General features: G+C 48.9%; 9 protein-coding genes across 9 annotated transcripts; 6 read left to right on the forward strand and 3 right to left on the reverse strand.

Annotated features, from left to right (window-relative positions):
• Positions 1-1,681: 1,681 nt before the first annotated feature.
• On the forward strand, positions 1,682-4,426 carry facB (C6 transcription factor FacB/Cat8; the record flags this gene model as incomplete). Its single annotated transcript, XM_056678996.1, has 3 exons — positions 1,682-2,168; positions 2,223-3,172; positions 3,230-4,426. 3 exons carry the CDS (start codon positions 1,682-1,684, stop codon positions 4,424-4,426), a joined length of 2,634 nt encoding a protein of 877 aa, XP_056529368.1.
• Positions 4,427-6,092: 1,666 nt separating this feature from the next.
• N7500_007853 (uncharacterized protein) lies at positions 6,093-6,578 on the forward strand (the record flags this gene model as incomplete). The annotated part of the gene is made up of 1 exon (XM_056678997.1): positions 6,093-6,578. One exon carries the CDS (start codon positions 6,093-6,095, stop codon positions 6,576-6,578), a length of 486 nt encoding a protein of 161 aa, XP_056529369.1.
• Positions 6,579-6,623: 45 nt separating this feature from the next.
• N7500_007854 (sugar porter family MFS transporter) lies at positions 6,624-8,497 on the forward strand (the record flags this gene model as incomplete). Its single annotated transcript, XM_056678998.1, has 4 exons — positions 6,624-6,935; positions 6,983-7,245; positions 7,311-7,728; positions 7,832-8,497. The coding sequence occupies 4 exons, from the start codon at positions 6,624-6,626 to the stop codon at positions 8,495-8,497; spliced, it is 1,659 nt and encodes a 552-aa protein (XP_056529370.1).
• Positions 8,498-8,688: 191 nt separating this feature from the next.
• Positions 8,689-10,903, reverse strand: N7500_007855 (putative phenol 2-monooxygenase; the record flags this gene model as incomplete). The annotated part of the gene is made up of 5 exons (XM_056678999.1): positions 8,689-9,908; positions 9,973-10,007; positions 10,065-10,537; positions 10,600-10,813; positions 10,863-10,903. The coding sequence occupies 5 exons, from the start codon at positions 10,901-10,903 to the stop codon at positions 8,689-8,691; spliced, it is 1,983 nt and encodes a 660-aa protein (XP_056529371.1).
• A 1,796-nt stretch (positions 10,904-12,699) lies between these two features.
• Positions 12,700-15,146, forward strand: tktA (transketolase tktA; the record flags this gene model as incomplete). The annotated part of the gene is made up of 6 exons (XM_056679000.1): positions 12,700-12,753; positions 12,885-13,027; positions 13,128-13,212; positions 13,262-13,556; positions 13,619-14,982; positions 15,033-15,146. 6 exons carry the CDS (start codon positions 12,700-12,702, stop codon positions 15,144-15,146), a joined length of 2,055 nt encoding a protein of 684 aa, XP_056529372.1.
• Positions 15,147-15,294: 148 nt separating this feature from the next.
• N7500_007857 (Dehydrogenase multihelical) lies at positions 15,295-16,325 on the reverse strand (the record flags this gene model as incomplete). Its single annotated transcript, XM_056679001.1, has 2 exons — positions 15,295-15,514; positions 15,565-16,325. 2 exons carry the CDS (start codon positions 16,323-16,325, stop codon positions 15,295-15,297), a joined length of 981 nt encoding a protein of 326 aa, XP_056529373.1.
• A 538-nt stretch (positions 16,326-16,863) lies between these two features.
• N7500_007858 (uncharacterized protein) lies at positions 16,864-17,280 on the forward strand (the record flags this gene model as incomplete). The annotated part of the gene is made up of 1 exon (XM_056679002.1): positions 16,864-17,280. One exon carries the CDS (start codon positions 16,864-16,866, stop codon positions 17,278-17,280), a length of 417 nt encoding a protein of 138 aa, XP_056529374.1.
• Positions 17,281-19,180: 1,900 nt separating this feature from the next.
• On the forward strand, positions 19,181-19,984 carry N7500_007859 (uncharacterized protein; the record flags this gene model as incomplete). The annotated part of the gene is made up of 1 exon (XM_056679003.1): positions 19,181-19,984. One exon carries the CDS (start codon positions 19,181-19,183, stop codon positions 19,982-19,984), a length of 804 nt encoding a protein of 267 aa, XP_056529375.1.
• A 462-nt stretch (positions 19,985-20,446) lies between these two features.
• On the reverse strand, positions 20,447-23,666 carry N7500_007860 (uncharacterized protein; the record flags this gene model as incomplete). Its single annotated transcript, XM_056679004.1, is given in 8 exon segments — positions 20,447-21,095; positions 21,216-21,305; positions 21,351-21,421; positions 21,470-21,768; positions 21,824-22,043; positions 22,061-22,892; positions 22,949-23,463; positions 23,523-23,666. 8 exon segments carry the CDS (start codon positions 23,664-23,666, stop codon positions 20,447-20,449), a joined length of 2,820 nt encoding a protein of 939 aa, XP_056529376.1.
• Positions 23,667-24,811: the final 1,145 nt, after the last annotated feature.

Raw genomic sequence — 24,811 nt, forward strand, 5'->3', positions numbered from 1 at the left:
CCAGATCATCTCAAAAAAGGACGAACCCCACACCCCGGTAGCGGATCGGGCTAGGCGCTACTAGCGCTCAATTGTGACGAAAAGCCAGGAAAATCATTGCTATGACGTGTGTAGTCGAAAATCATGGGGTTGCGAAAGGGAACCGGGTGATGAATATCATGATCTTCAGGGTCGGGGGTTGTATGCGGGGGGAGCCAACTGCAGGAACCCCGACTTTCCAATTTCCGTTGGACCGGGTAAGCACTGGATGCATGGGGTGAAACAAACTCTCCCAAGCGTACCGGTGACGTTGACACACTAGAAGAAAAGCAGTGGTCAATTAGAAACTAAGATTGAGGGATCCGGGATGTAAATCGTAGTGGAGCGCAGGAGTAGACTGTAGATCATGAATCCAACAGGCCGGAGCCTAGTGGGGCCATTGACTCAATAACCATGGTTCGCTGATCTCTCGGGCAAAACTCGCTGCGTTGAAGATACGAGATTTCGGTACAATACCAGAATTACATGTATTGATTCGAGATTAGCCACATGGTTAGATTGCTTATATTGAACTATATCCCGCGTCTTTAGGCTCTTAATAAGTATTAATCAATTTCAGTTAATAGGCTTTTACGTGGACTAAATATAATGAACACATATCCTTTTAAGAAATAGTCACCCCGCAGCCGATCCTCCCATGAACGGTTCGCCACTGTCGTGAAAGTCGATTTTACTTCGCCTTAGAATGTATAAACTCTAAACTTCTGGGGGTCTTCGGTTTTTTTCGGCTCTCATGATCAGGGTGGATTGGATTGGATTCTAGTAACTTCGACAACACCGACTTGAGGACCCCCGTATCTATGATGGGACTATGTCTATCGCATTATTCACCGGAAGGATCACGGAATTATCTCGATTTTTTTTAGTGGAAAGTAAGACATATTAGAGGATAGTGGCCGATCATTGGACCAAATCTCAATAGTGCAACATGTGGCCTATTAGGGCAACCTGCAAAGGAGACACGCGGCTGTACATCGGCGCCGGAGGGTGTAGTCGGAAGCGGTAATTCCTACCGCAACCGGTTTGGATCCGAGCGAGCTTTTTAGTACGTTGTACTTGACAATTGTATCTCAGCACTCCGTACTTCGTAACTTGACTACAAATTCTCCTAAAGGTTGTTCCTCTGACATAGAAGGCAATGTGCATTTCCATCTCACCATGTACATCCATATCCCAAGTCATGGAATGTGGAGTGCGGGGGGGATCGGGAGGGTCTAACCGTCATAAGGAATGTCGAAAAGAATCCGGGGCGAATTTCACCGGTTACGGGGTTTACGGGGTAAATGTGTGTGTCCTCAAACAGCCAAAATGCCAGGGCCAAAAATTTAAAATACAAATTGTAAGGTGAATAGGTCGATACGCAGGCAATACCAAATACCACCGAAATAACAACGAGCTTATTGGCGCCCGAGGAAGGTCAGCAGCCCCACTTTCAACTGACTCAGCATTGGCGTGTCTCCATCCTCCCGAGTTCCCCCCCCATGTTTTTAGGCTTCTTCCTGCATACTCTTATTCGAGATTCTTCGATTCTTTAGTATTGTCTCAGTTTCAGGAAATTCATACAGAGTGTTGTGCTTACACCTCTGGCTTTCAAATACAACCAACTCCACCCCAGGCGGCCCATGTGCCTCTTCTGCACAACATGCCTGGTATCTTGCCTATGAAAGTGATTAAAGTCGGTGGAACTGGCACAACGAGCCGGATCGCCCAAGCCTGCGATCGATGCCGGAGCAAGAAAATCCGCTGTGATGGTGTACGACCTTGCTGCTCGCAATGTGCCAATGTGGGCTTCGAGTGCCGCACTAGCGACAAATTGAGCCGCCGCGCCTTCCCGCGTGGATATACAGAGTCGCTAGAAGAGCGAGTGAGGACTCTCGAAACCGAAGTCAAAGACTTGAAAGACCTGTTGGACGAGAAGGACGAGAAGATCGATGTCTTGTCCCGGATACACTCATTTTCGCCGCCTCACCGAGCCGCCTCCGTTCGGTCTCCCTCTGCGTCTGCCACAGTGAAGTCGAGCACTCCGGATTCATCGGAGGGTGTGTTTCATGTACAGCGATCGACTATCCGACCATCCCGGCAGTCTGAGAACCCTTTCGTGGGCTTTTCTAGCACACTGGGATTTGCTAGTATGTTATACGTTGTCTTTTCAGGCTGGAAATAGAATTAACCCATATGCACAGATGTTTTTACCGACAAACTTGTCACTGAGGGCAAATCTGCAACAAAGGTTCCCACAGGGGCTCTCACTGCCTTGTCTACCTCGGTACTCCAAGGTGCCCCTAACCAGAATGTGAAAACGCCACCCCGATTGGTGTCGGATCAGCTGATCAACATCTTCTTCCAAGAATGGGCGCCGCTGTACCCTGTAGTACATCGTCCGACCATTCTGAAAGCTTACGGACAGTACCTCAACAATACTGAAATCCTCCAGCGCGACGCCCATGTGATGGCGCAGCTGAACCTGATTTTTGGTATCGCTGCTCTTTCATCAATCTCGCGCACCAATCAAGACCCGACTTTCTTCGAAGAGAACTGGTCGGCAACACTTGACTCGCTCTCAAGTGAAGCGTCAATTTCCAGCCTGCAGTGCTTTGTTCTTGGTCAAATATACTGCATGACCAAAGGCGATTACCGCACTTTGCTCCGCTACCGTGCCCTTGGTGTGGATATTTGCCACCAGCTAGGTATGCACGAAAACCAAGAAAGCTCAACCAACCCGCTAGAGGATGAGACCCGTAAGAAGGTTTTCTGGTCGCAATATGTGCTTGATCGATTCTGCTCCGCGCTTACTGGGCTGCCTGTCCTGTTGCGTGAGGAGGATATCGAGGCTGAGTATCCCGTTGATGTGGATGATGAGAATGTCACAGAAACGGGGTTTTTGCCGACCCTCCCTGGTGAATCCACTCGCATTTCCAGTGCAATTGCTCTCTTTGGAGCTGCAAGGATCTTGAACAAGGCTTTGGAGGATCTCTACCCTTCAAAATCGGGTTACGATGTGTATGTTTCGAAGATGCGCTCGCTGACCGGACAATTGGACGAGTGGCTTCACACCCTGCCGCCACATCTTCGTCTCGAGTTCAGTCAAGACAAGCCTAGTACGAGCGTCACGAGTAGTCGGTCCCCACTTCTGGTAAGCCCCATCATGGATTCATTATTGTTTGATTGAAAAATACTGACCCTACTGTAGTCACTCGTCTACTATTTCATTCGATCATTGATACATCGCCCGGCTGTCTGCTACGCTGATGGGAACATTCGCTCTCCGTCTGTCCTGGCGCTGAGCGATTCAGCAAAACATATCATCCAAATTCTTGAACTACTTGATGAAAGGCGTTTGTGTCTGTCTGTCTGTATCAACAGAAGAGAGCTTATTTTCTTTTCTGGTCTTGGACTCCTCTGGCAGATGCTTGATGTGAAAACCGATAGCAAACTGGGCAAGGAAAGCCAGAAACTGCTTGGAACCGCCATGCAATACCTTCAAACAGAGTCGAGTGTGGCGGCTGCTGAATTTGGCATGCTGTCGAACACTCTGACTTGTCTCGACGGGAGACTCCCTTCAATGAGCAAGCAGCACCCGGAGATGGTAGCGCCAACACAGAAACCGAACAAATCCCCCAAAAAGCACTTGCAGGCCTTGAAGTCCCGCCTTATCGCCTGCTCCACCCGCGATAAGCAGCCTCCAACCCAATCTTCCCCACAGTCCTCTCGGCGGAACACTATATCCGGAACGACGCCCCCACTTATACCCCAGTCGCTCCGTTCTCCTAGCTGGAGCAGCCTGCCGCCTTCTCAAGCCGACCACCTCCCTTCACATTACCTGAACGACAAGGGCCATTCTCCCTTGGACCTAGCTTCAGACCATCGCCTAGCCGCATCCTTGGGTTATGAGCACCCACGCTCTATGTCCTGCTCTACGCCCTCCGACCCCACAGCAGGTGCCATCACTATGGCCGATTGGGAATATGTTCTGAGCGACATGGACCGTGGTTACTCGAATATTTTCACAGGCATCTACGGTGGCAAAGAATGCGGCGAAGACCCGGGTCCGTTCGCCTCTATTGCAGCAGAATACGGCCGCAAACCAGACGACCTCTCTTCTCTCAATCACCCGCAGAGTGATATGCATGGCCTTTCCCCTGAAGCGTGGTCTGCCAGTAGTGGTGACTTCGCAAATAAGCCAGAACATACCACACAGAGCGTTCTGAGTTATTCAAGCGAAAGTATGGGCAGTGCTGAAGAGTCTCTGGCGCCCTATCCCGATGTCCGTGTTTGTCCTGAGGACATGAATACCATGGATCCTTTCCATGGTTTTGCTATGCACGGTGGGGATGAAGTCGATGAGTTTTCTCTAGTCAATGGCTGGGACCGACGGCTGGCCGTCTGATTATCTAGCGCTGGGTATGGTCTTTTTCTGGAAGGGATTTGGGGTTTGAAACGGCTTTTGAGCTTTTCTGTTCTATTCATGATACCTGTGGATTCGGGGCGTTTATTTTCTCTTTGATTTCTGTCTGCTGTCCTCTGTTATTCTGTATCTTCCATCTTCTCTTATGCTTGCACATATGTTCTGTCTGCTTTAGCTGGTAGATAGTATAGTTTCTTGGGATGGCAATACTGTGATATTGCGTACATATGAATTTGATGATGATCACGACAGTCTCTCATAACAACGGGGTGGCTACAGCCGAAGTAGACCTGGATATAGGAATCTTGGATTGGGTTCTCCGCGTGTTTATACGCAGTAAAAGCGGAATTGTCTGTGTCCATATAGTTCCCAAGGTTGGAAATGTTGGTCTCACGCATGACCCACTCCTGGATCGAGATGTAGGTACCCGCTTACGGGCGACTAAGTATGCCACCCGGGGTCTAACCCTCCCATTGGATCTTGCCTGACCGTCCTTATCACCACCTTCTCGAAGGCTTCATTCTAATTCCAAGTAGATTCAGTGTCAATTCTAACTTCTCTTTGATTTCTATACCTATATACTTCATAATACCACGAGTATCTATGTATCTTTAACATTAAAAACGGTAAATCCTTCGATTCGATATACTTGGATTCGATAAGTATATAGTTAGCTTTTGTAAAGTGTGGATTTCAATTACTGCTGGGTAATATCCACTAATAAGTGAATAGTTGTGCCTCCGCGGTCCCATTATTCGTACATACTTGCACACCCTCTCTGTGTCATTCAAATTTTGGTGTTTAAATAAGGCAGAAGTCCGGTATGTTCCAATATAAGACAGCAAAATTAATCGGACCTTCGGATTACTGAAATACTGCCAGGCAATATTATCATGGGAGGGTTATGCCCCGGGTGGCATACCTAGTCGCCCTAAGCCCGCTAGTCATGCCACGGCATTAAAATTCCCAAATCCGACCTCGCCCTGTGGATTGATAATGCCGCCTAAAAATCTCAGCAGGTTCTCCTTTTCTTTCTTGCTCTATTTCGCAACCGGAATATGCCGGATTATCTCGCTAGCATGTACCAAGTCCGCTACGCCAGCAGGTCGTTTAACTCGCGAATTTGAGCAACATGGGGACTCAATTGAGCCTATTCCTCTTCGTCATCTTGCATAAGCAGAGAGTCACCGGGAGCCCCAATAGAAGTGACGAGTATTGGTAATCGCCGTTTGGAAATATTGGGAGTTGACGAGAAAGAGGAAAGATGCCTTACATAGCAATGGCTTGACCACCTCGCGATCCGTATATTCATTTCAAGTACCCGAATCGAAAGAAACTCCCCCATCCGGGACTACATTTATAGTAGGCGGCAGAGACATGACAGTACTTGATTCACATTTCTCGGCATTGGACTTTTTTCTTGTACAACCTAGATTTTTCGAGCCGGAGTGTGTTCGATTGAATAGGTCATCTCTCTATGTATGGCCGACTGAAAATATTGCAGTCACAGCCTCTCTCATTATTTCTACACAGTCTTTTTTGCCTATTAAGACTAGTCTCGGCTTATTTCGAAAACATCTTCTACTATCCATCACCGACTCACTTTTCGAAGTTGTATTGGGCATAATCTCTCTAGTGAGCATTAAAAATGGGGCCGATGAATGCCAAGCTTTTTGTGGCGGTCATCGTCATGACTTCCCCGGATCTCGATGACATCGCCCAGATAATTCTCTCAATAAATGTCATTGGTCCCCGGAAAGAATCACGAGGTGTAGGAAGCCGAGACCCACGCCACTCAGAACTCGAAGGTGTGGAGTCTGGAGTTGATATGCTGACCAACAGCAACGATGAACCACTCGGACAACCCGTGGCTGAACCAGCAAACCTGCCGAATGCGCGTCAGATTCCCCGGATTCTGTCTTTCCTAGACGGACATAAGCGAAGGCCATCACTCGCGTATATTCAGGCTCTTGGATCAACGTGTCATCGGTATGATGCTGCCTGCCTGAATTGGCAAGAAGTCCGTTTCTTGCAAGAAATTCAGAACTCGGCCTCGGTCACGCTTTCTGAATTCCTTGGGCAGGCGCTGTATAAGAACGGCGGGTTCGGCACAGCACAAAATTCGAAAGCCTAGTTGCTAAATAGCAAATATTACAGTCAAATAGTACTCGCTAGCGCTATGTTCGATAAGATCTTCAAAAAACGTCCGCAGGACCTCTATGCAGACCCTCAGGTCACTAGGAACTCGATGTCCACAAATGAACACGAGAAAGGCCCTAGTGATCTTGTCGATACCCCTATTCCACTCCTCACATGGCGCTCATTAGTTATGGGCCTTCTTGTCTCCATGGGCGGTTTCCTTTTCGGTTACGACACTGGTCAGATCTCCGGTTTCCTGGAGATGAAAGACTTCCTCCATCGGTATGGGGAACCCCAATCAGATGGTACCTATCACTTCAGCAATGTCCGTTCGGGTCTCATTGTTGCCTTGGTAAGCGATGTGGTCTTTGCTATTCTTGCTTATGTACTGACACCTAGCCTAAGCTATCGATTGGTACTCTGATAGGGGCTTTGGTCGCAGCACCGATTGCCGACCGCTTAGGACGAAAGTGGTCTATCAGCTGGTGGTCTCTGATGGTGTGTATTGGAATCACCGTTCAGATCTCCTCGCCTTTCGGCAAGTGGTACCAGGTCGCCATGGGTCGTTGGGTTGCTGGGCTCGGAGTCGGTGCAATTTCTCTACTAGTACCAATGTATCAAGCCGAGTCAGGACCGAGGCATATTCGAGGCTCGCTGATTAGGTATGTTGGACAGCCATCCCTAGGACCATTCCAGAATGCAAGTATCGCCTTCTAACTCTTCCCAGTACATACCAGCTATTCATTACACTTGGAATCTTCGTTGCCAATTGTATCAATTACGGAACAGAGGCTCGCACCGACACCGGGTCATGGCGTATCCCTATGGGTATCACCTATCTTTGGGCGATAATCCTCGGAGCTGGCATGATGTTCTTCCCTGAAAGTCCACGCTACGACTACCGAAATGGCAAGATAGATAAAGCTAAGAGCACTCTTGCCAAAATCTATGGTATCCCTCATAACCACCGCGCTCTTCACCTCGAATTTGATGAAATCAGACAGAAACACGAGGAAGAGAAGCGCAATGGGCAGGTTAGCTGGATACAGATGTTCAGTGCTCCGACGATGGGGTACCGGGTCGCTGTTGGTGTCGCCTTGCAAGCTCTTCAACAGTTGACAGGTGCTAATTACTTCTTCTATTATGTGAGTTTGAGATCTTAGTACGACATAGAGGGAACCAACTGACATCTGCTAGGGAACAACCATTTTCAATGGCGCTGGAATTAAAAACAGTTATGTCACGCAGATGATTCTAGGTGGCGTCAACTTTGGAACAACGTTCCTTGGCCTCTATCTGATCGAGCATTATGGTCGGCGCCGCTCGCTTATAGCCGGTGCGCTATGGATGTTCGTGTGCTTTATGATTTTTGCCTCGGTGGGTCATTTCTCCCTAGATCGAGAGGATCCAGAGAAAACAAAATCTGCCGGCGTGGCTATGGTCGTCTTTGCCTGTCTATTCATTCTTGGCTTTGCTAGTACATGGGGTCCCATGGTATGGACAATCATCGCGGAGTTGTATCCTTCGCAATACCGTGCGCGTGCAATGTCTCTGGCGACTGCATCTAATTGGCTCTGGAACTTCCTCCTTGCCTTCTTCACTCCCTTTATTACCGGAGACATTGACTTCCGCTTCGGGTATGTGTTCGCCGGATGTCTTTTCCTTGCTGCGGCTCTGGTCTACTTCGCTGTTATCGAGGGACAAGGCCGTACACTGGAGGAGATTGATACTATGTACCGGATGGGAGTGAAGCCGTGGAAAAGCTCGAAGTTCCAGTTCCCTCCTGATCCAGACCTCAACCAGGACTCATTGAACAAGGAAGAGAATGCTCCTATGTCGTCTCATGTTGCTGATCCTAATACTGAGCTACGAGAAGATGGATCGTGGATGCCTGAGACGCACGCGCAATCATGAAGATGGTGATGGAGCGCCGCAGAGTATTGTTACCTACCTAGATAGTTCAGTTGTGCATGTACCAATAATCTTCCTTGTTTTTATTTCTAACATCATTTTTTGCACAACCATTCGGCTAGCTTGAAGCGTTAGCTTGCAGCAATTTATATTCTTATAGTATTGCCGTCGGCTATAGTCCTGTGTAAAATTCTCTACAGAGCTAGGTCAGTCTCGTCTGTCGGTGACTTCTTCACAAGAATGCCATCCAAGTAATGCGTTAATCCCTCCACGTCTCCAAGCTCACCCACCCAACCGATATATTGATCTGGGCGAACGACCACCAGCGCTCCAAGAACCCGGTGCACTCCCCATTTTTCGTACGCTTTTCCATCGCAATATCGATCCGATATGCAAGCATCATCACACCAAATCTTGTCATATGCCCATCCTTTCACCGGATCAAATGAACGCAGAATCTCTGGGAAATCAAAGAATTCTACTTCTTTCCACGGTGATGCGTGGACGGTGAGCACATCAACGGGGCTCTTGAATCGACCAGGAATCTCCATGTAACGGCCCAGTGGTGAGACACTCGATCCAGACTGTTCAGCCAAAGCCCGATTCAATGTCTCGATTCGCTGCCTCTGCATTGGGTTTCGTATATCCCCAGCTAAGACTAGAATGCGGAAGCGCCCATCACTTTCCAAAGACCTTGTTGTCCATAATAGAGTGCCATCGGCCTGATTTCGAAGCTTTACCGGACGGACTCTCTCCCCGGGTATCATATGCCGTGCAAAAGCAAATTCAGTATTGTCTTCAGCCTTTCGAACAAGGCTGCTCGCAGGGTAAAACACCTTCCACCCATCCGCGAAGTCCTCAAATCTCTCTGCGATGAGGGCCATGTCTGAAGCTTTCGTATTCACCCCTTCAGGTTTCCGATCATTAAACATAGGTGACCAATTACGATCGAATTCAAGCAACATCTCCGCAAGGGGGTGTCTCTCCAAAGCATAGGTCTCAAGAACCTCAGGCTTGAGGGTACCAGCCACAGCAAGAGCAATCTTCCACCCAACATTGAACCCATCTTGCAAACTCATATTCATCCCAAGACCCATTTTGGGCGAGTGCGTATGTACCGCATCACCAGCAAGGAAGATCCGGTTATCTTTCGTGGATTGTGCAGAGATACGCTGTCCGACTTGGTAGACCGTCCACCAGCTGCATTCCTTGAAGTCGAAGGTAAAGGGGGCGAAGATGGCTTGCACACGCGCTCTTATTAGGTCTGGCGTGATCTTTGAGCGGTCGAATCTGTCGGCCGCGCCCACCTCGCAGGTTTGAACGGGGACATAGAAGCGGACTAGGCCGCGCTCGCGTGGGACTACAAGTATTGTACCTGTGACACTATTCACAACGCTCAGGCGGCGGACGTCCGCTGGGGAAGATTTGAGTTAGTGGATGTTGTTGAGGGCACAGCGTAGACAGTGGAAAATACTTACGGAAGTCGCTCAGTGGTACCACATCTATCACACCCCTGTGTACAGAGTTATATTGGCTGCTGTAGCCCGATTGGACAATGAGTATCACTAACCATATATGATCCGTGTTAGACCCTTCTACAGGGATGTTTAGTTGTTTTCTTGTCCAGCTGTGGGCACCGTCACACCCGATCAGGTACTTGGCTTTGATAGTCTCAACCTGCGTCTTCCGTGATTTTTTACGTGGGACTAGATCTGCCCAGTCATCAGGAAGCAAGTTGTCGCGGGTCACCTCATTGCCAACAGTTTCACATCTAGGTTCGACTTTCGTATCATCTTCACCAAGGACTTTGACGTTAACGGTGATGGGGTATGAGTTGAGATCGTTACTCAATTCCTCGTCATATTCCAAAGACTCGGCGACCACACTGTATTCGACGTCAAGGTCAGAGTGCTCCCGAATACTATCAAGAATGAACCGCTCAATTCGTCCCTGGGTCAAGCATGTATTGTAGAATGGCGACTCGTCAGTCCTAGAGATATTAATGGAAGCCTGTCGAACTAATTCTCCCTGTGGACTGGGAACCTATTTATGCGCATCATCGTCAGCCAGGCCCTGATCCTGGTACAAACCAAGCTGATGCATACCCAAATGTTTACCACGGTGCTGATGGATCCCTCTTGCATAACACGGTGTTGGAAGCCCATGCTGTCGAACAACTCCAGAGTGCGTGCACGAAGTCCGTCTGCGTGGCCTTGGAAGACCTTCGTATCACGCTTGTCGATAATACGCGCGCTAACTCCATAGCGCGCCATCCAGTAGGCTGCCATCAAGCCGGCTGGCCCGGCACCGATGATGAGTCTGCAGGAGAATATCAGACTGTGATGATTGAAAGCAGCGGGTAACTTACACATCGGTCTCGGATTGAGTAGAGTTGTCTTCTTTCACCATGGCGTGCGAAAGGATCTCTCGATATATTTAAGTAGATTTTGAATGGTGACCCGTGGATATGAATAAGGATAATGCTCCATTAAATGGCGGTGCCCTTTACTTAAAGGAATATGGGCATGCTGAGCTACATAACCCTCAGAAGAGGGCCAGCCGCCTGCAAGCTGACTCAAGCTACAGATAATCACGAGGTCCGGGGTTGCAAGCATTCTAAAATGGTTCCTAATCCAAGGATGCTCCGTGTTAAGTTGTACAATAATTTCCCTCGGGGTTCGATATACGCCGAGGTTTATCAAGAGTCCCAATCAAAATACTTTGATGTCCAAGCCATATCAGTCAGATGCCCTAGTCTCTTTTCTGTTGTGTCATGGCAACTTCAGCAGCTGAATAGAACTGACCAGTTTCTAGTGTGCGCATATGGCGCAAGCTGACTCGACTAACACGTCGTTCAACCTAGGCTAGATTTCAGGTGGGGGGGTTTTGCCTGGAATCTTCCTTCCCACAAGTCGTCGGAGGGTGAGGATTGCTTAGAGATACCGCAGAGTCGTCGGGTGCTTATCAATGATCTGAAGGAAGGAAGTAACGTGAGTGATTCGATGCAAGTATCAAATTCAAAATTCGATATTGGACTGAGAGGTTCTCCTCTTTCTAATTCTGGCTGGTGACGGTGATTTCTGGGGAGACACAGCAAGGATCATGTCGTATATGTACTCAGATGAGTATCCAAGGGTGGCTCAATGCTTATGTTATGAAATATTTGGATCGCAACAAACGACGCCCTTTATAAGAGGTGTATATTACATTGTATAGTTCAAAATGCTTCTCACGTGACCCGATGGTTTCTCCGGCGCTACTCTTCTTCCGGCACACCGAGATGTTGATGGTTGAACTGCCCAACACGTTCCGGGGACTACTTTCTCTGTGGGGGGGCCTCACGTTGCAGATTCCTTGGAACTATCATTCCACTTATATCTGCAGAATTCCAATGTTATTGGTCTTCTCAAGGTACCCACGGATTGGCCGGATTAGGGAATCCGAGGTACAGGTACGTTTGTAAGCGCTGAGTTGTCTAAGAGTCTTCCGAGGTCCAGAGCATCAATTCGATCAGAACCGTTTTTTTTTCTGTTGACCAGCTGATCACATCGGCACGGTTATTGAGCAGCCATAGATGGGAATTCGGCTAATTTCTCTCCGTGGAATTGGCCGGTTGCGAGTCGGAGCAGGGTCCTCCGGGCGGCTCCCGGTGTATACTAACAGAACGTGTGGATGTCAACCCGGAAGAGTGTCGGAAAATGCGGGCCATTGAGATCACGACGGAAGAAACGGCTATTGATGTATTTTGAGAAATACAGAAGAAAAGGTCGGTAGAATGTGCACTGGGATATCACGTTGAGATAGTAGTACAACATATGCGTTGTAGCTATATAGTAGCGAAGCTGCCCCTCGGTGATGAGTCAGCCAATGATGCAATGTCTAGATAAGAATCTCTACTACGAAGTACAAATCTCAGAGAAAGAGATCAATTGAGTTGATTTAGCCTGTAAAATCAGATGTACACAATCCCGTAAATAGATTTCTGCCAAAAATTTCGTCCAAATGCGTGGTAAAAGTGGCTGTTGAATTGAGCTGCAAGCCACCAGTTCCCACCCGACATCATACCCCCACCAACAAATAACATTCCCCTCCCTCTTCTCTTCCTCTCTCATTCATCCTCCTCCCAATCACTCCCTTTACTCAAAAATGTACGTATCTAGAACTCCAAGTGATTCTCATTTCTAACGGTCTTAGAATCCGCCATCATGGGTTACACTGATCTGGACCAGTTGGCTGTCAACACCATTCGTATTCTTGCGGTACGTTGAACTTCACCGGGCAATAGCCCCTCGGTTTCATGCGTTCAATTAGAGCAAGATTGAGGTCTCTGGCCTCATATGAAGCTTCAATGCGTGTAATCTGGGAAATTTGACTGACATTTCGCCATCAGATTGATGCCACCTCCAAGGCCAACTCCGGTCACCCCGGTGCCCCTATGGGTATGGCCCCCGTGGCCCACGTTCTGTTCAACAAGTTCATGAACTTCAACCCCAAGAACCCTGAATGGGCCAACCGTGATCGTTTCGTTCTCTCGTAAGTGTTTTTCCCCGCAGGTTGTGACTCGACAACGGCCTTTCCATCCCAGCCCCAATGACCAGACCTTTGGAATACCGGCTGATCTTGCATTGAACAGTAACGGCCACGGCTGCATGCTGCAGTATGCCCTGCTCCACTTGTTCGGATACGCCGTCTCCCTGGATGACCTGAAGAACTTCCGTGTAAGTGCTCCTGAGCAATAGACCACCAGCCTTTTACTCATTTTAGCAGCAACTCGACAGCATCACCCCCGGTCACCCCGAGGCTCACGATACCCCCGGTGTTGAGGTCACCACTGGTCCTCTCGGCCAGGGCTTTGCCAACGCCGTCGGTCTCGCCATGGCTCAGGCTCACACTGGTGCTGTCTTCAACAAGCCCGGATTCGAGCTTTTCAACAACTACACCTACATGTTCTTCGGTGATGGTTGCGCTATGGAGGGTATTGCCAGCGAGGCTGCCTCCATGGCTGGTCACCTCAAGCTTGGCAACCTGATTGCCATCTACGATGACAACCACATCTCCATTGGTAAGATGAATATTCGTGCCACAAAAGCTAGATGTAAAATGCTAACTAGCTGATTTTCACAGATGGTGACACCAAGTGTGCCTTCACTGAGGATGTCATGAAGCGCTTCGAGGCCTACGGCTGGCACACCGAGTGGGTTAAGGATGGTGACAATGACCTCGCGGGTATCGAGGCTGCCATCCGCAAGTGTCAGCAGGTTACTGACAAGCCCTCCGTCATCAAGCTGACCACCACCATTGGCTTCGGCTCCAAGCTCGCCGGTACCGGTGGTGTCCACGGCAACCCTCTCAAGGCTGACGATGCCCAGGGTGTCAAGAAGCTGTTCGGCTTCAACCCTGAGGAGAGCTTCGCTGTTCCCCAGCAGGTTTACGACATGTACCACAAGCACGCCGCTGAGGGTGCTGCCAAGGAGCAGGAGTGGAACCAGCTCTACCAGAAGTACCAGTCTGAGCACAAGACCGAGGGTGCTGACCTCGCTCGCCGTCTTTCCGGCAAGCTGCCCGAGGGCTGGGAGAAGAAGCTCCCCGTCTACAAGCCCACCGATGCTGCTGTTGCTTCCCGTAAGCTTTCCGAGGCCTGCCTCGAGGCCATCCACGATGTCATTCCCGAGCTGGTCTCTGGTTCCGCTGATCTGACTGGCTCCAACAACACCCGCTGGAAGAACGCCGTTGACTTCCAGCCCCCTGACCTTGGAATCGGTGAGTGGGCCGGTCGCTACGTTCGCTACGGTGTGCGTGAGCACGCCATGGCTGCTGTCATGAACGGTCTGGCTGCCTACGGCACCATCATCCCCGCCGGTGGTACTTTCTTGAACTTCGTCTCATACGCTGCCGGTGCCCTCCGCCTGTCGGCTCTGTCCCGTGTCCGTGTCATCCACGTTGCTACCCACGACTCCATCGGTCTGGGTGAGGATGGCCCTACTCACCAGCCTATTGAGACTCTGGCTCACTTCCGTGCTCTGCCCAACTGCATGGTCTGGCGTCCCGCCGACGGCAACGAGACCAGCGCTGCCTACTACTCCGCCATCACCTCCAAGCACACTCCTACCGTCATGGCTCTGACCCGCCAGAACCTACCCCAGCTTGAGAACTCTACCCTCGAGAACGCTCTTAAGGGTGGTTACGTTGCTGTTGACACCCCTAACGCTGCCGTCACTATCGTTTCCACTGGTTCCGAGGTCAGCATCGCCATTGAGGCTGCCACATACCTCCAGGAGAAGCACGGTGTTGCTGCCCGTGTTGTGTCCATTCCTTGCTTCGAGGTCTTCGATGCCCAGACCAAGGAGTACCGTCTCCAGGTCCTGCCCGATGGCATCCCCGTGCTGTCCGTCGAGGCTCTGTGCACCATGGGTTGGGAGCGCTACTCTCACGAGCAGTTCGGTCTCAACCGCTTCGGTGCTTCCGGTCCCTACAAGGAGGTGTACGCCGTAAGTTATCTTCACTTATTGTCCTATGACCAATTACTAATTGTCTTCAGAAATTCGAGTTCACCCCCGAGGGCATCAGCAAGCGTGCTCTTGCCACCATTGACTTCTACAAGGGCCACACCGTGCGCTCTCCCATTAACCGTGCTTTCCAGCAGATTCTGTAAGGGACGGAACGAATATGACGTAACAAAATGTTTTGGATTTTTAATAGGGGAGCTATGGCCCTCTAGATATACAAGAATGCGAATAGAGCACTCTACTGTTCACTTTTCAACCCATTATAAGTATAGAGTAGTCATCCCCGTATATCGATTATAACTCTCCCCATTTCTTTTTCTGCATCTCCACAACATCCCTCAACATTTCCTCTTTCTTCTTCCTCGTCTCGGGAGTATAAGGCCCATAAGCATCTTCGGTCTGTTTAACAACCAAGTCCTTCCACGCCTGATCGCCCTCAATATCAACTTGCCCTAATTCCCCCCACACGTTTTGAATCGTCGGCGCAAGCTTCTGCAAAAATGCCCCAATCCCCCTTCCCCACCACCAGCATGATAACTCTCAAACACACCACTCCCAGCCCACCGCGGCCCCAAACTAGCCGTAACAAGAGAATCCAAATCCTTCGCCGAAACAACCCCCTCCCCAACAAGATAACACGCCTCCCTCAGCAGCGCAAAGGCAAGCCTATTCCCCACAAACCCAGGAATCTCCTTGTGTAGCGTGATCGGTCGGTAATGTTGCGAAGCCGCCTGATCCCCGCCCGAACCAACACTACCAGCACCAGCCGACGCCCCAGGACCAGGAATATCGCCGAAATACTTCTTCACAAACTCAACACTCTCCGCCTTAGTCTCAGGCCCGGGCACAATCTCAATAAGCGGCATCAGATGCGGTGGATTGAACGGGTGCGCAACAAGCAAGCGCTCAGCAACACGGTCCGCGGCCTCGCACCCGGCTGCTTGCGCCGATGCGGGGATTCCAGACGAACTGCTCCATAGGTGGGTATCTGGACCTGCGAGGCCGGCGACTTCCTTCCACAAGGCCTGTTTCGAGGATGTGACTTCCGGGCTCTGTTCTTGAACGATTGTTGCGTTTTGGATGGCTTCCGGGAGTGTTGTGGCTAATTTTAGGCGGGAAGTTCGGATTAAGTCGTCAATTAGGGTGGCTGGGTTTGGGGAATCGAGGAGGGAGGGGAGGGTGCTCCGGATTTGGGATTCGTAGTCGGGTCGGGGGTCGTAGACTGTTATACTTGTGTCTGGGCGGCGTAGATGCATTGCGAGCATTGAGAGGCCGATTGTGCCTAGGCCTAGTAGGGCGATTCGGTGGGGGTATTCTGTAGCCATGGCTTTTGGTTTGAAGTGAGTTCGAGCTGTGGATGTAGGATGTGAGGAAAGGAAAAGGGGAGGATTGGAGGTCTCGGAGATGTTGCCGAGTGGAGTGCGTGGGGTGCGGGGACTGGATTGTCTGTCGTCCTTCGAGGTTTACTACGTATATTGTCTCGAGATTTACAATTTGGGTATGATATCGAAGCCAACATCTTAATGATATACATGTTATAGTTGACAAATACCCAAATTTGTTGGAACAATATCTAAAATTCACCTGAAATATCCTGCCCGACGAATATCAAGAGCTTCGAATAACTGGTTCCTGTTTAGTACCGCACATATGATATTGGAATGATATGGGTCAAATTCCTAGAGAGTACATATACTTACCTAGCTAGGCTCCTTCCTGCTCAGCCTCACCAGCTACCAATCTACACCCATGATTGGTGCCACGACACATGACGCTAGGTATTTACGCACTGCCTGGGCCTCTGAAGAGCGACAACCTCCCGGATCTCACTATTAACTCTTCCCATTTTCACCTTCTTCAGTCATGTCTGATCCTTTTTCTATTGCCGGTAGCGCTGTCGGTATCATATCACTCGGTCTGCATGTCTGTGGCGAGATTGTTTCATTTTGCCAGGCATGGCAGGGTTTCGACGAAGATATCCAAAAGATTCATCAAAAAGCCAATGGGCTTCGGATGCCACTGAGGTATTTGAAGCAACTGATTGAAGACTTCCGTACCACTGATCCCATGATTGCGAGCGACCTCGAGGAGAAGGCGAAGAGTATTGAACAAGCGATAAAACGGCTCAAGGCCGCGACAGATCGATATTCATCCGCGTCCGACCAAGCATCTCTTCGGCTCAAGAAGGCTGCATATCCTTTTCGAAAGGAAGCGTTGCGTGACATGGCAAGTGATCTGGATAGTGTCCAGGCGGTCCTCAATACGGCGTTACTGGTGTGAGTTTATTGCTTTATGACTACTCGAACTTGAATCAATTTTGCCAAAGTGAAGACGATGGTTTTGACTCAATTTCAGGTATTCGACGCAAAGCAATCGAGCTTTACTGGGGAAAATGACTCAAGAGATGCAGGCTATGGTATCCCATCCTATACACATAGTCTGGTTCATACTAATTAATTTTAGCACTTGACAATACAAAATCTACCAAAGAGCTTCATCATGCCACCACCAGGTTTACTACAGTCATGGTGTGCCCAGCGAGGACAACTGCCTGGATTGAGCTCAACTTCGCACATAGAAACACGGGATGACGATATGATAAAAAACACTTCCAACAAAACAAATCGTGCCGAACCTTGCTCAGATTCATGCAGAGCAGAAGCAGCTCATGGAACATTCATTGCTTGCCAGCATCGAAATCCAGCGAACGGCGGATGTACATCTTATTCACGCCGATCCCGCAAGGAAAGAGAACTCATCAAGGCATCCTTCTACTATTGTAGTAGCATGCTGAATTTTGCTATTAGAGCTTCATTCTCGCTCAAGATGGGAGCTGGTGGATATTCAATCGCTCCCTTGCTGCATCTACAGCCTTTATTGGACACAAAGCATAGTGTGGCATACCATATCTTCATTGCCTTTCATATCGACTCATTTTATAGATGTGTAACGTCAAGAGATTTTGGATTACTTGTGGATCAGACAATACGACATCTACAAAAAGCATTCGATCTGCAAAAGGCAACTCCGTTTGACAAGGTCAAATTTAACGGGGAAGAAACTTCACTTTTTGACGTAGGTGTAACTCCATTCCGATACCAATCCTTCTTCTTACTCAGACAGCTTTTCTACTTGCGGAATTTCCAACCGCTGATGTCACTGCGAATAGAGCACCCTTCAAGACTTGTCGCCTTCTTACTGGATTGTGGTTCCAAGCCAAACATGAACTATAACCACAAAAGTAGATACATGATGGGGCACTATTTCGCTTTTTTAAAAAAAAAGCTCTTTAGGCTCACGTCTGCTCGACCTGGGCTGTCCCATCACTATCTACGCTCCTCGTTCCCTAGCCGAAAGACAGGGTATTCAAGAGCTCCTTTTCCAAGATTATGAGTGTATGTGAACGTTTTCTGTATCCGCTTCAACTGGTCTAATTTGCTTCAAGCAGTCCAACTCCCGAGCATCGCCAAAATCATACTCCAAGAGTTTGAAGATGGATTGAGAGATGCCCTTAACTCGGGAACAGCTTCCCCGAACGACATTATAGATGGCACTTCGACTTTGATTGAATATGCATTTGGATGGCCAAAGGGGATTCAGATCTTACTAGAGGCAGGCGCAGTGCCGAGTGAGCCAATTGGATCGAGACGGAGCATCCGTTGGGTTGAAGATGACTACACCGAGGATACTTATCATTCAATCAAGCTCCTCATTGAGGCCGGATGGCCATTCAAACTTGTTGATATCCATCTTTGCGAATTTTTCAAAAGCAGCGGCAAAATAAAACTGCTTCTCATCAATGAATTGGTTGCACGAAGGAAAAGACTTTGGCATTTAGCGCAGTCTTGCTTGCCCGCTAGCCAACTTCCAAAATTGATCTCAAAGGACGAGAAGTCAGGCGGAATTACAATACTTGACATACACACCTCAGAGATACTTGCTCTATTAGAAAAGCAAGGGATACCCATGGACCCAGCCCTACAGATTGGTGTCTCTGGGGCGAATGATCATTTTCAATCTGTTTATCATTACTCACACTTCTCTGTTGAGACGCTAAGGGATTTATACCAAGTCGGCTTCAGGGGGGGTTACCCAGCTAGACTCCGAAGGCTTTGTGCCGCTCATGACTTTAACTTCTTCTACTTTTACAAACCGTGGACTCATTGCGTGGAGAAAATGCATGGAGCGACTGGATTGGCTTGTTTCAAAGGGTGCTGATCCATATCAAAAAGTGCCTGGGGCCAGTGCAACTGTAGCACATCACCTCGGGGCGAGAATGGTGGACGATTTGGATCTCAGATTCGGTGCCACTCGCATTGGTCGCGAATTTGATCCCCAGGAGTTTGATCGAGATTGGAAGCAGAATGTTTTGAAGTTCGGCAAGTCTTTCTTCCTCCTTCCCTCTGTTCGGGATGAATGTGTTTGCGCGTGCTCTCCTAGTGGTTGTACTACAATGTCGATAGTGCTGCGATATGTTCTTGGTCGTATCCCCGCTCGCGAGATGGAAGAACCCAGACTGTGGTTCCGAGAGTTAATCCAATTTCTCCTTTGGTGGACTGAAGGAGATATAGAAACTGGCTGGGAGGTTATTCGATATCTGACCTTTGATGCATTGGGTCTGAAACATTCATGTTGCATCGAAAAATACATTACTCCCAGTTGTGTTCTCGTATTTCGAAGCAGAGAAGAAGAAGAAGTTGAAGAGATTCGCGACGAAGAAAGCCTCAGAATAACGGAACTTGAACAACTTCTCGACAAACTCAGAATCAAGTTTGACAATCTTGGCCAACCTGTGATGAATTTTTTGGAAGGATACTGGTACACCTACATTATCGATCATCTCTCTCAGCGCGATCCTTACGACGAGGAGCATATCATTGAAACAAAACGAATTGGGGTCGAGCTAGAGCCGGAAGAGTTTGTTATTCCTCACAGGATATCTCTGCTTATTCGCCCAAAGATCATGTTTGAAGACAGTACATAGAGTCAGATATTGTGCGTGTCTATCTTATGAATTTTTTTGTATTGACTCGACTTCTATTCCGACTAGCCGCACAGCTTCTGCGGAACACAATTTAGTGTCAAGCTAAGTATCGTCCTCTTATACTTCCTGCGGACGAATGAGGATGGAGACAAAGTTATTGCAACCACGCCCGACGAGCAGGAGTGCTGTATCAGTGTGCCCCACGGCATATGATCAAGCCGCTCCCCCTAGCATTCAGGGATTATCACGGAACGAGGCATAGTCCTTGCTTTCTACCGCAATGTTTGGGAAGTGGGCATTGCATAATCTCAGTGCATGAGAATTCACCCTGAATTCCACGGGGGAAAGAACAAGAAAACCCACAGCAAAATGGAGATCCACATCTCATCTAGGGCGGGGTAGGAAAGGAAAAGGAAGGCGTACTGTTGGAAAATATTCAGTTGTCTCCATTTTATGCTCATCTCATGAAGCACCATTTTCCAAGTCCGCAAATGCAAGTCCCGTGACTTGATCAAGTTCCATAAGCTCATCCGCGACGGGCAAAGATTGCCCGAAGATATTGTCCCATTCACCCCAGTCGAAATTGAGGCTGGGATCAATCATGAAGGGAGCAGGATGCTCAGGCGCGGGCATCATGTTCGGATGGGCGGCATTCATGAAGTCGACCGAAGGAGAGTTGACGACAGATTGTTGAGTCGGGATAGTGGCAGCAGAGGAACGAGCATAAGCTAAGTCGGGAGCAAACACTTTGTCGCATGATGAAAGGGTGGCAGTCACTGCTGCGTTCGTAGTAGGTTCGGTCGCCATTGCGGATGATAGGAATTTGAAGTAAGGTGTATTTGCAAAGCCGGACTCTGTTGACCAATCTTGTCCCATACGCGGCAATTGTGGGTTCAGGCCAGCTTTCTGCCAGGCCTTTTGGCGCAAACGACGGATCATATCCCAGGCCTCACGGCCCCCATTCCTCAACGGACGTTGTGTGAAAATGTCATCTCCGCCACTTACAACGCCCCCGTCGGGTCCAGAGAGTGACATGATTTGATCAATGAATCCGCGAGACACGGAGGCCTCAGGGCTAAATGGTCGTTCGTACAAGTCGATAAGAATAATCCTAGATCAAGTTAGCATGGCTAATAACTCGAGCTTTGTACATACATCATTGCATGCATAGGCTGATGATTCCTTGGCGATTATTAGTCAAAATTCCTATAAGAAGAAAAGGAATACTCACCCTGGCCAACCCCATTGAAACGGTTGAAAATCGGGATCCGTCGCCAATCGAATGAACTTCTCCATGAAAGCGTAACAATGGCGTAGTGCACTATTTGGATTAGATTCGGTAGATCAATGAGTCGCAAATGCTTACCTTTGCCGCGCTACGGGCCAGATTCGACTTCGAGGATTCCTGAGGAATGGTTGATATGCAACACAAAATGCCTACAGCTATGTTAGTGGCGAACATCATTTCTGGATAAAAAGATCGACCTTATCAATGAATAGCGATAAAATAATCCTGGCCCATTTATGAAACGAGACGAGGACTACTGAATGGTATTGCTCAGGGCAGCCAGATGAACCTTCAATAGGAAGTTCCTCCGCGGCGGAACGAGGAGATCGCCTTGAGGACGCTGCTGACTTTTCAGTTGCAGTTGTCTCTGGGATTCGGTTTATGATGGAGTTGAGTTTGACCTGCAGATCATGAAGAACAGAACGGAGCTCAACCATATCGCCTCTTGTTAAAGGCTTCGTGCCTAGCTGGATCTTTAGGATTCTACGAACAGACTCTGCCGAAGAGTTAGACCACGCCCCCCCTCAATAAATGATCTGAGTATCACTCACTAGCCATTATGCATTTGCCCTTTGCGGACAAATAATACACGTTCACCATCGACGGCCCACCACAGATAGTCGGATCGTCTGGATTATCAGGTGGCCGCTGGCCGCAGGAAACCGCTTCTTCATACTGCTTTGCTTCGGGAGTACCCAACAAGGTATCCTTAACCTCGCTCGTCTCCCGAGCATCCCAGTAAGTGTCATCAGTGAGCAATGGGGGAGCCCACTCGACATCGCAATAACGCCATCCATATGCATGATATGCCACCATAATCGGCGTCGGAACTCTGCCTCCCAGGGGTCAATATTAAAATGAGAGGGATCCCGATGTAATCCTAAAGTCTGCGCTACTCTCACTGCTAAACTGACAAACAAACTACTTGCCAGAGGTTCTTCCTCTCTTGACAGGATTGTTTGCGCAATAAGATAGGCCGCCAGACCGTGAAGTGTGACGCTGTGGGGGAATGAGATTTTAGCCAACCAACAAGTAACCTCGTCGCTATACTTTGTCGAAAGGATGGCTCGTGACGAAGTATTGAACTCTGTTTCCATTGTTCTCATGGAAATCGAAACTGAACCTCCAAACCATATTGCGTATAGGAGTGGAATGAAAGAAGGAGTTGGACACGGCTCCCCCGCATAACTTTTGACGTCGTACCAGTCCCAAAAGGCATTGTAGAGTTTTAGGATCATCGGAGGATGGATCATAGGACTGAGTGAGTGGACACCAGACATGAAACCCTTGTAAAGGATGTCACTTTGCCATTTTGTCGGAACATGCTTCAGCATGTCTGCCTCCACCGCTTTATCATTCACTGAGAAATGACCCGGTGGGATGCAAACAGCCTTCTGGATGGGCCCCGAAAAGCCGAGCGGAAACGGAGAGCGCGTGGTTTGGCTGGTGGTTTGACTGCTTATTGATTCTTTCCGCTGTCTTCGCTCGCTAGAAACCGAATCTGCTGGAGTATGGTCGCTACCTGCTGCTAAATCATGCGATCGATTCTGGTTTCCAAGCAATTGATTGAGCTCGTCCATTTCATGGGAAATGTAAGCCCAATACGTCGTTCCAACATATCTAACCCAAAATTAGACACTCAGTCCCATCTTAGCAGCTTAGTTTTCGGTACTGACCTTGAACTTCCACCATCCCCCAAGGACATGTGGCCCAAGTTTGAAGTCCCCAGTGGATCAACGAGATCTGTAGTTTGACCGTTCGGGATGGGGAAATCATCGCTGCTACAATCAGCAGGGGCACTCAACGGACTTTCTGGCCGCCCAACGAGTGGTTTGGTAGTAGAATTGCCCTCTCCGATAATCGCGGTTTCCGCGCTGGTGTTCAAGGCAAGCGCTTGCGCCTCCGTTGATTCGTGGGCCCGGTTATCCTTCTTTAACCGGTCAACGAGCGATACAAGTTGAGCCAGATGGGCTTCAACTGCGCTTAAGTCTGTTTTCTGGACATTTGATAATGACGCCGGCATCGAGTTGTTATGGGTGTGCTCATCTGCATTTTGATCTTGAATCTGTCTTCGCCGTTTGGTTCTATTCGCTCGACGGGCACGGCTGGACCGTGTGTCATCTTGCTGGGGTTCGGCGTCGTAGACACACTCGGTACTGTTTTTCGCGCAGTTGCCGCATACTGGAAGTATCTAGGAACAAATGTTCAGTTTCAGTCCAGGCACCAGGCTCCCGAGTGAAAGATGATCACCTTGTCGCATTTGACTTTACGTCGCCGACATGTTTGACAGCTATAGATCACACGTTTCCGGGTAATCTGGTGACTTCCCGATGCCGGTGGCGGATGCGGTTGCGCGGTGCTAGACGTGTTGGAGGGCCCCGCCACTGGCTGCATGTTCGGCGCGCTTGATTGATGATTTACTTGCGTCTTTCCATTCCAATCCAGTGACCAATTATATGTGACATGTGCAAATAATCAAATGATCATCGCGTGTGTGAAACAATCCAGCCTGCAGATGTCTGGGAATTGTGTGGAGTTCTGCCCATGTCCCCGGGCCCGAGGCCGGGCCGGGTAGGAGGATTACTCAGCACTACCGATGACCTCATCTCAACCTTGAAGGTCAACATGTATCTGCTCAACTACCCAGTATGCCATCAAGTCGCTCTAGAAATCAAAAAGAATCTATTGAATGTGAGGTAACAATATTGCTAGCTATGTATTGAAGCTATTGTTCAGGGGCAACGGACTCGCTCGATTAGTTGAGCGATAACCCGTTTCATTATTCCATACACTACACTTTCCGGTCGACTTCATAGCCATACCAATCAACTTGATGCGCCTAAATTTCATCGATTGGCGTCTCTTGAGACTGACATTGATCACTGATAGCCGTGTAACAGCGCCTAGCCAGTAACAAGACTCGCGAAGTGTAGTTCAATCGACAGGGCCTAATTCAATGCTTTTTAGTCAGTTTCAAAATGGTAAACCTCGTATGCACCAATTACGAACTCCTGATCCCATACTTTGCAAATGCGACAGGTTTGTTGTTTGTCTAGTGTTAAAAGAGCCCAAAGATTTCCCAAACCTCGCAGCCGAGAAACGTTGCTTTGCCAGCATCTTCCTTTCGAGAGACCAAGTCCAACGGGTGGTCTTTTGCCCTCCACATCCTCTACATCTTCCACTCAGGTCCGATGAGTTTGGTATCAATGCCGGAATCCGGCTGCCATCGCAGTTAATCGAAGGTGATGTGGCGTTCTTGGTGGTATTGGTATCTTTCGTAGTAATAGAGGTAATGATAAATCGTTACATTTTTGCGTCAAGGTGTATGAATCTGCTCTGTTATATCGCGGACGTTGTCAATCATAGGCCACAAAACTCTTCGACTGATAGGTTCGAATGAAGCGCACACAGTGGGTTATTGAAGGCCTCCAAACGCTTTTTCTCGGGTTTCACTGTGACAATATAATGATGGCCGAGCGTACATAAACAATGATAACGCAAGTCCGAGGCCGATTCTAGTGTGTTCTCGGCCGAGTGGT

This window comes from Penicillium coprophilum (assembly GCF_028826855.1).
Source record: "Penicillium coprophilum strain IBT 35676 chromosome Unknown utg000005l_segment0_segment0, whole genome shotgun sequence".
Classification (NCBI taxonomy): Eukaryota; Fungi; Ascomycota; class Eurotiomycetes; order Eurotiales; family Aspergillaceae; genus Penicillium; species Penicillium coprophilum.